The sequence below is a fragment of the Siphateles boraxobius genome, unplaced genomic scaffold, assembly GCF_051911475.1.
Source record: "Siphateles boraxobius isolate OS27281-9 unplaced genomic scaffold, OSU_SipBor_1 3, whole genome shotgun sequence".
NCBI classification, from domain to species: domain Eukaryota; kingdom Metazoa; phylum Chordata; class Actinopteri; order Cypriniformes; family Leuciscidae; genus Siphateles; species Siphateles boraxobius.
In genome coordinates this window covers 625,001-635,000 of record NW_027508919.1, presented here as the reverse complement: position 1 = coordinate 635,000, position 10,000 = coordinate 625,001, and the positions used below count along the sequence as shown (strand labels likewise).

Genomic DNA, 10,000 nt, shown 5'->3' with positions numbered 1-10,000 from the left:
TTTAAGCATGATCGTATCGCATATTGAATATCACATTATTTAATGAGTTATCGCATATAACACTTTTCTTCAACATCGTGCAGCCCACACACACACACACACAAAACATCCAGAATAATCTCTAAAACTACAATAAATGTATTGTAAAATGACTTTTTCTTCCAGCAATAATCTGAAGTGTTTTCTTTAAAACAAGACCAAACATAAGTCTGTGCTCCAAAGCACTCAAGATTCACCACAGTTTAAAGGTGAAATGTGTAAAAAATTTGAGTATCTATTAACAGAAATGCAATATGACATCCATAACTATGTTTTCAGTGGTGTATAAAGAACTTACTTAATAAACCGTAATGTTTTTATTAGCTTAGAATGAGACATTTATATCTACATAGGCGCGGGAATCCCCTTCTATGAAGGTCGACATATTGTGACGTCATGTTTCTACCGTAGCCGACCGCGAACAAACAGCGTTACAGAGCGCGTTTCGTCACTACCTTGAAAGAGAAGCCGCAGAAAGCTAGAAGCTAGCCATAAACACCGTGAGTAGTGACTTTTTCCTTGTCAGTGGTGTAAAATATGTAGTTGGATTGTTTCATGTAACTTAGTTCTTCTCCCTCGCTGTGTTATGGCTTTGCTATGTGGGGATAAATGTGCTGGTTACGTTCGTGAGACAGCTGATTAGTACTCTTGTCATTGACCGTAAAACAGTAACGTTACAGGAATCACCAACCCGTCGATCGCGGTCGACAAGTCGATCTTGGAAGCATTTTGAGTCGATCGCGAAGAGTTTTCAAAATCAGAGAAAAAAAGCCTATTGTGTGTAGTAAATGGTGTCTAGGGGATGCGGAGGCGCGCGCGCTGTTACAATCATGCCATTTTTGCCGCGCGCACCTTTGGGCTCATGCCGACGCGTCGAGTTTAAACAAGGCTTTAAGCTTTAACCAGCTCAGTCACAGTAACAGCTCATATTAGCCAGCTAAACTTTTACTTTCCTGTTAGAAAAGATATATAGTTGCATAGTTTCATGTGGTTCTTCTCCCTCACTGTATTATGGGTTTGCTATGTGGGGAGAAATGTGCTGGTTACGTTCGTGAGACAATCAGCTGATTACTATTATTATATTATATATTAAGACCCTTGATCCTCACCTGACTATGGCTTTGTAAACTTTATCCATGATGTGGTTTATAATGGACTGTGGTACAGAAACAGTGACAATGTTACACGCGCTTGGTTTACTCTGGCTATTCTCTGCTGTCTCAGACGACGATATGTTTGTCCCATGTTAGACACCGTAGCTTCTTCGAAAGGGAGGGGTGAGCAGTGGGCTGAGCCCTCAGTGCAACTCGCAACCGAACCGCTAGATGTCGCTAAAAATCACACACTGCACCTTTAAGTTGGAAATGGAAATTTAATTTTCAGGCCTTTGCTCAAAAAGTGAATAAATATAAACATAAACATAATTTCCCCTAAAAATACAAAATAAAAAAACTAACTAAAGTACTAAAATATGGTACATTAATTTAATATAAATATATTTTTTTTAATCTGTCAATTTTGACTGCCACATGAGCAGCATGGTAGGGTTAAGTGATCTTACTGTGAAGACATGTTTATCAATTTATACATATTCAATCAAAAGTGATCAGGTATTCTGAAGAAGCTTCTGTCAGATCAATATCTCACTCCCTGCTTCCCGTCTGAGCCGATCACGGCACACATCAATCACATCGGATGATTTAAATGCTGTCCGTTCTCTCGAGTTAACTATCATACTGCTGTGGTTTCATCTTTTCCCGTCCTGAATTTAATCTACAAACTTCATCTGAAAATTATTCATTGCCTTTATGATATCCAACAAAAGTAATTCGTTTTCATAAAGCAAACAGTGAAAGGGTGATGAATTTCACACTTATTGTCTATAAGCTGTTCTGTTCATGGCGCCTATAAAATGATTTAAATACAGCATGAAAAAATTATTTCGCAAATTCATTAAAATCAAAATTGCTTTCTGCCTCGTTTCAAACTGATAAGCGCGTTCCTTCACAACTCCTTATAAATAACAACTTTGTTTGTCATGTCTTTGAAACTCGTGATTGTGATGTTTCTCACTGCACTTGAAGGACACGTTATCCCAACGAAAGTGTGTAAAGTCAGAATATTTTTAAGAGCAATATCCTCTCATTTTTGTCTGCAATACACATCACATGGTCCATTACCAGTTGTGTTGGAGTGGAACTAAACAGGTTGACATCACAAGCATTCTCATTTGGTAAATGGAGTCAGATGCAAACCCGAAGCTCAAGAACGAAGATCACAGACTCTTTCATTTACAGGCCTAGACTGAAGATTTCACGCAAATGAACAAGAACAAGAGAGCGAGAATGAAAGAGTGAGAACTCAATAGGGCGTATCGAGTTTAATTTATGGATCACTGTACAGTTGATTTCATATTGCTCATGCATTACATAATATATTTTATTACTCAAGTTAGTTTTCACCATGGAAACAGCCAATGAAGTTGGCATGGCATTAAAAAACAAACAATCAAATCCAAATTTGATCGTTTACATGTTTTAGAGCTGAAGTCACACATTGATTCTGTTAATAATATGCTTCTTCAGTGCCGTAAAAAAAAATATATATATTAATTTCCCTCTCTGTGGGCCTCGAGTGAGTTCACTAGTGTAACAGCGCAGCGCTTCGGTGTTGTACGTCACACGCATCACTCACATGACCAGCGTCGGCCAATAGTGAACCTACGTGTGACGTAGCTCTAAGCAATCACACTACGTTAACTGACTAGCGGCCCACAGAGAAGGAAATGAATAGTTGAACTAAGTCGTTATTTTTGCGCACAAAAAGTATTCTCGTCGCTTGATAAACTTAAGATTGAGCCACTGTAGTCACTTGGACTATTTTAACAATGTCTTTAATAACTTTTCAGGGATGGCAAGTTTCAATCCCTTAGAAGCCTATGAAGGAGTGATCCAGCTCTTTTTGGGTGAACTATCCCTTTAAGGTATATCTTCCGCTCAGATCACTGTGTTTGCTTGAACACTGAAGACAACCAAAACAACAGGTGCTGTTGTCTCTCTCTCTCTCTCTCTCTCATCTGTCTTGCAGGTTCTAGGACATGAGCGATGGGTCGGGACCCTTCAGACGTGCACACAAAAACACACTAATATGCCATCGCCCCGTTACCATGACAACAGTGCTTCCAAGGTAACAGGCGGGAACGGAGCGGGTGTGCGAGTAGAGTTTCAAACACATATGCATACAGGACCCGACATCAAAACACACACACACACACATGCGCGCGCACACGCATCAGGCACGCTCTCTGCTCTTCTGCAAGCTGTTACTCGCTTCACATTAAAAATATTACGCAGCTTCATGACTCACGTAATGCGTGTGTGTTTCAGCGTTTACTTTATTAAAGAGCAGAAACACTGGCGTCAGTCAAACGGCACTTGTTGCTCAGAGAGGATGTGTGCGAGTCATCTAATTATTACTGAAAACACACACACAAACACACACACACACACACGCATGCATGCAACTCAAGGATGCACATACAAACACACACACATGCATGCATGCTATTCAAGGATGCACATACAACACACACATTCAGGCATGTTATTGAAGGATGCACACGCAGTTTGAGTCTGGTATATGTTAAGTTCTCGGTCTACCTGTCTGTGTGCGTGAGAGACAGACAGACAGACAGACAGATAGACAGAGTGAGTCCTCGTCTTACCTCTTGATGGTCGTCGCTGTCTCGTCTGTAAGCTCAATGTACCGACAACCGCCCCCATGTTGTAACAGTCGTATATGCGTGTGTCCGTCACGTGCGTTTTTATCAGTCGCTGGCTGTGTTTCTCTGTCCAACCATCATTCCTTCTCTTCTGAATCTAATCTATCGCTCCTGCCTCCAACTGCTCCCTTTCTGCCTCGACTCACCCCTCCCTCCCTCCACAAACACTCGTTCTCGCGCTCTCTCGCTCTTTCTCACATACGCACTTGTTCATCTTTACTCTCCATCTGACCAAAACATGTCTGGGTCATTTTTTTTTATCCCGTACCTTTATGTGTGTGTGTAAGAAATTATATTTTGAATGAAAACTTTGGGACCATTAAGATGTGTTGCAATGAGATTTGTAAATATTTTTGTTTGACATTTTAATGACAATTAAAGCACCTTCCCCATAAAATTTTTTTTTTTCTAAATCATAAAACAAATAAAGCTTTTTTGACATTCAATTAAGCACCTTCCCCTAAAATAGTAATATATATATATATATATATATATATATATATATATATATATATATATATATATATGTGTGTGTGTGTGTGTTATAATTATATTTCTAATTTTAAAAAATATTTATACATAATCGTACAAATTTCTGATGGCTTAAACTCATGAATTACAATAAAGAGGAATCAATATTAAAAATTACGAAATAAAGAAATGTCCCTACAAAGAACCATAAATTAAACTTGAGGACAATTAAGATTTTTTTATTTTTATTTTAATGACAATTAAGCACCTTCCCCCTTAAATTTAAAAAAAGTAAATTAAAATAAATAAATAAATAAATGTAAACGTATTATAATTGTATTTCTAGTTTTAAAAATAATTAAAACATTTTTGTAATTTATATATATATATATATATATATATATATATATATACACACACACATACATAATGGAAGAAATTTCTGATTTCTGATACAATAATGTGAATCAATAGTCAAAATTACAAAATAAAAAACTTAAGTTAATGCAAAAAAAATCTTAATGGGCCAAAGAAAAATTACTCATTTAATTTTTGATGCAATTCTTTATCAGTTCTTTTTTTTTTTTTTACTTGGTTTTGAGAGGTTTGTGAGAACTACCAACTCACACTTTGAAGGCTGATTTGACATGCTGCCTTGAATCATTCTTTAAAAAAATCTAAGACAGCATTGCATAAATCCTTAATGCGCCATCCCAGAATGCACTGCAACAACATTAATGAAAAGTTTCACCCAAGATGGTGGACAACCTGAGAGAAATATACTGGACATTTTGTTCAATACCAAAAAGTACCCAAAAATAGGTGCGAGTGACGTCTTCTGTTGCTGCCTAACATACTTTATAAAGCGTAAAGAGATAAAGTGCATGTTTTCCTATCAATCGTGAGGAAACATCTGCCAAGAACGTCAATGTAAGAGCGCCTAAATTATGACACACTCCTGCTGATTCATTAGCATTCCAATTACTTGAAATGACACCGTCGTTAATTATTAATGAACAGTCATGAATCATCATAAAATGAAACCACAGGATTAATTAAGATTATAAGCATATAACATGTTAGGTCTTCTTAAGATAAAAGGTCTGAACCCAAGCAGGGTGGTGATGTGGATGTGTTCAAAATACTGTCAATCAAATACGGTTTCATATACGGTTATGAAATATGAGTATGCAGTATGCAGTGACACTAGACATATGTTTCCTACAACTCACTCTTAAAAATGAAGGTTTCCATCACAGAATATTGTGGAAAAAGCTTTTTTAGATTATTAAAATGCTCTAGACCTGTCGCAATAATCAATATATTGACTTATCGCACGATATATATGCACAATAATATATGGTGACAATATATCGCCCATTATGTTTACATGATAATGAATGATTGTCACCAACATTTTGCTGTTCGTGGTGTCATCTTGCACTAAAAAAAATAAGCTGTTGAACCAACTTAATTAAATAAAGGAAAACTTTTCCACAAAATTGAATTATATTTTTCCAACAAATCTAATTTGTTTGAAATGATTTGTTGTAATCTTGCTGTATGAACTTTAGTCAATACTACTAAAATAATTGTGTCATTCCTACTAGATAAAGTTTTGTCAAGTTAACTAAATTACATTTTTGTCCACGCCAACATTATAATTTTAGGTAATTTGACTCTACAGTTACTTCCGATGATAGTAGCTACTAGCATTCAATTTAAATAGAACAACTCTTTACATAGTAATATTAGATATGACTTATGCAGGTCTGTGAGTGAGGTTTAATGCATATGTAGTGTATACTGAGTGCCCACAGCCTAAACACAGTCGCCACTCTTCTGCATAATGGGAATCACAAAATTCAAAAACATTACAGAAAGTCCTCTAAGTTTCTAACAAAACTGAACATTAAAAACTAACATAAACTATAACAACATCTTTCCATTTACTGAAAAACACATAAGATAACTAATGCAGTCCTAATGCAGTTCCTTGCAAAGCATGCTGGGAACTATAAAGATCCGCTGCCCAGTTAGTTGTCAACAAAAAATGTCCATGTAGTTTTCACACAAATGAATTAAGTAAACTACAGTTTTAAATATATTAGGTTGATTGAACACAATTAAATTAAGTTGAGACAAAATATTAAACAATCGTGTTACTTTTGCTTATTTTAAGAGGTAAAAAATATTTTTTTGAGTGTGTGTGGTCTCCAAAGCGGGGTTCGGGCAGTTCCTTAATACACATCGACGGGTGAAAAAGGCGTCTTTGGGGCATTATGGTGTTTTCTTTACAATTACAGACAGTTTGGAAGAATAAGTCCAAATGCACTTGATTTCAAAGCCGCAATCCACTGTTCTGGTGCAAATATAAACATTGCAGCAGATATGGCCTGTTGAGGCATCTGTGTTCATATGAACATCTGACTGCTAGTAGGGTTTGTGTTTTTCAGCAATTGTGTGAACCCTTACTTTACTGAGAAAAGAAACAGAAAAATCTGTAAATGCAAAATCATCATAAGTGCCTTTTGTGCATTTGGTTTTTTTCTTGCTATATTTCACCTTTTTTTCAAGTGTTTATTTACCATTTATTCAAGTTTTTTTAATTAGGATATTTAATTTTTGACTCTTAATTTCCATGATCTAAATAATAAAAAGGTTGTTGTCATTTGATAATGTGTATAGGGCTACTTGCATTATTATGCTGTTGTATATATTCAGTGGCATAAAATGGTCTTAAAATGACAATATCGTTTATCGCAATTATTTCTGGGAAAAATATATCGCACAACAAAAAGTAGTTATTGTGACAGGCTTAATTCACATTAATAAAATTATTTTTTCTTTTAATAACTGAAAGGTTCTTTGGGGAACCAAAAATGGTTCTTTAGGCATTACTGGGTAAACCACTATTGGAACTTTATTTTTAAGAGTGAAGAAGATTAAACTCACTTGAGACGAGTTCAAGAGTTATCGTTCAAGAGACTTACACAATTATGAGATATGATTCTAGTGGATCATTTATGCAAGGGATAATACAGTAAAATAAGCCCTGATAAGGTGATCCATAGGTATAAGCATGAAGGGGTTTATGTTAATGCTAAGATTGTACATGATCCACTCATTACACAAATACATGGTTGCACCGACTTGTTCTGCCCAGTTGGGTTTGTGTGGATGAGACATGGATCAAGAGGCTGACAACAAGAGCGATATTTAGGAACTTTTATGACAAACACAAGCGGCAGGAATCTGGTAATTAGAAAAAAGCAAGGCCCTGTTTACACCTGGTATTAAGATGCGTTTTGGTCGATCGGATCACAAGTGGACGCCAGTAAATACAGGTGTAAACGGGGTCTAAAATGCTTTGAGCTTCGAGAGATAGTCAAAAACTCATTCGACCGGTTTTTGTAACGCAAATTTACACTAAACAAATGACCGCCTCGATTTCACAATCGGTTACGATTTTAAAACTCCTTTAGTTTGAGCCCGGGTTAAGAGCCGAAATCTCCTACAACATTTAGCGATGTAAGTGTATGTTGATTGGACCGTTGAATCATCGGCACCCGCAATTAAAAGACAAAAGCCGTACGGCTTTTGTCTTTTAATTGCGGGTGCAGATGATTCAACGGTCCAATCAACATACACTTACATCGCTGGTAGTTCCTATTGAGCTGGGTTAGACCCGACTCTGATGTAGGAGCTAATTTATGGGTGCCTTCACAGTTCGGTTCATTTGGTCCGGACCAAGGGCGAAAAAAATGATATTTTGTAGAATTTTTCAGGCGTTTTGGTTCCTTTTCACACCACACTGATTGCTCTGGTCTGAATCAGTTGATGAAACGAACCAAAATGCAGTCACGTGACATCATCCAAATCACTCATTGGCCAGATGTGTCTTGAACGTATTTCCACAACTGCACTTCGATTGGTCAGAATGACCATGTGGGAAAATTCCAACAGAACTCCCGGAAGTAAACAAAGAGGAGGAAAATCCGGCAGACAACACGCCGCTTTTTACTATGGAGATCTGTTTTGCTAAACAAAGTGAAGATTTCACTGTTTGTTTTAGAGCGAGCTTTTGTAGATTGACCTGTAGGGGGCAATCTAATCTAATGCCGTTCAACTTTGGCTTAAAAGTAGCAAAGAAGAACCTGTTTGGGGCAGATGTAATCCACCTTGGCTGTTATCAAGTGTACTGCAAGTGTACTACTGAGTTAATGAACTATCTTGAACGGATCTGTCTCTAGCAAGTTATTACTCTGTTGTTGTGAGTTTTTGAAAGTTGGGACCGAATATGGTCATCAGACCAAATTTCTATGAGGCTTCACACCTCCTCACAACTCCAAGTTTGTCCACGAGCTCCCATAGTGCAAACTGTCAACAAACATTAGCCCTCATCCCATAATGCACAGCACAGCTGACTACGGCAGTTGGTTTAGTCCAAAATTGTGCAGTTCTTTGGCAGTTGGGTCTGTACGAGGTCGGATCACGTTCTCACCACAAACGAACTCCAGAGATCGTTTGAAAGTGTACCGAGTACGCTTGTTTGGTCCGCTTTAGGTGCGCACCCGAGTGCGATTGCTGCTTTCACACCTGCCCAAACGAACCACACCAAGGGGGACAACGAACTCTAGTGCGAGTCAACCGAACTAAATGAGGCAGGTGTGAAAGCACCCTATGTGTTTACACTTGTAGTTCGATTCGCTTGGTCTGTTTGGTCCAGACCAACAAAAAAAAATGTAGTCCCGGTGTAGCTGACGCGAAGGTCAGCTGTGGGTCATGACATCTTGGTTAATGTTTGTTTATTATTTTTAGAGCTTATAGTTCAAATGTGTATCTTTTGTATTGTGATAATTTCATAATTTGGCTGTCATTTGTATTTTATTATTATTCAGTTTATTTAAGTTGAGTGTCATGTGACCCCTGCTGATGATTTCACCTGGACGTGTTAGTGTCAACAGAATAGTGAGATGTGAAACTCAGATACCCATGTTAGTGCTCCTGACTTAGGCCCCGTCCACACTACTGCGTTTTCGTTTAAAAACGGAGAATTAAAACGAAAACGATCTCCGTCCACATCAGCGTTTTAGCTGCGTATTAGAATTGATCTCCGTCCACATTAAAACGACTGAAAACTCGGATCACGTGACCATTCTCCAACACTGTGCATGCGCGTGCCGGTGTAAAATCCTCATTTTTGTTGTTGCTCCTTCCACGTGCGGACGTAGTCTTTCGCTGAGGTTAATAAGTGCCGCTCTGGACATTCGAAAGTTTTCGCACCATTCCTCAGGGACCACAACTTGATTTTTAAAATTATCCCACCATGCGCTGGTTCTTCCCGGCTTAACCCAAAACCGACGCTCCATGTACGGTCGATACCGCCGCTGCACACGGGAATAGTCACAGATCACTCGAATAATAGTTTGCCTCCGGCGCATGTAGGCAGTTATAGCATTGTAAAATGCAGAATTTGCTTGCACAACAGCTGCTAACAAAGACATCAAAGTCAGTAACGCTTGTAATTCGTTATCCATGTTGCACTCACTAACATCAGCTACGTAGTCCAGGATGTTTTTGTTTGCTTTCTTCCGGTGACGGGACATGTGATGGGTGGCTGACGAATCAGGGAAGGATACGTCATGGGTGATGACACCCAATCATAGAGCCGAGCGTGACCTTCTACGTCATCGTTTCTAAACTCCT

The 10,000-nt window shown here is 38.0% G+C and overlaps 1 protein-coding gene across 5 annotated transcripts in view; it reads right to left on the bottom strand.

Annotated features, from left to right (window-relative positions):
* kcnip1a (Kv channel interacting protein 1 a) overlaps positions 1–10,000 on the bottom strand; it is a 63,885-nt gene that overhangs the window by 26,225 nt on the left and 27,660 nt on the right. The window contains exon 1 of one of the 5 annotated variants that reach the window (XM_077247258.1): positions 3,764–4,053. The exons of 3 other annotated variants lie outside the window; for them this stretch is intronic. In XM_077247258.1, coding sequence (XP_077103373.1) covers positions 3,764–3,821 — 58 coding nt within the window. In that variant the 5' untranslated portion in view covers positions 3,822–4,053. Of the gene's footprint in view, positions 1–3,763; positions 4,054–10,000 lie in introns of those variants that run through there. One more of the 5 variants, XM_077247259.1, reaches the window with a different exon arrangement.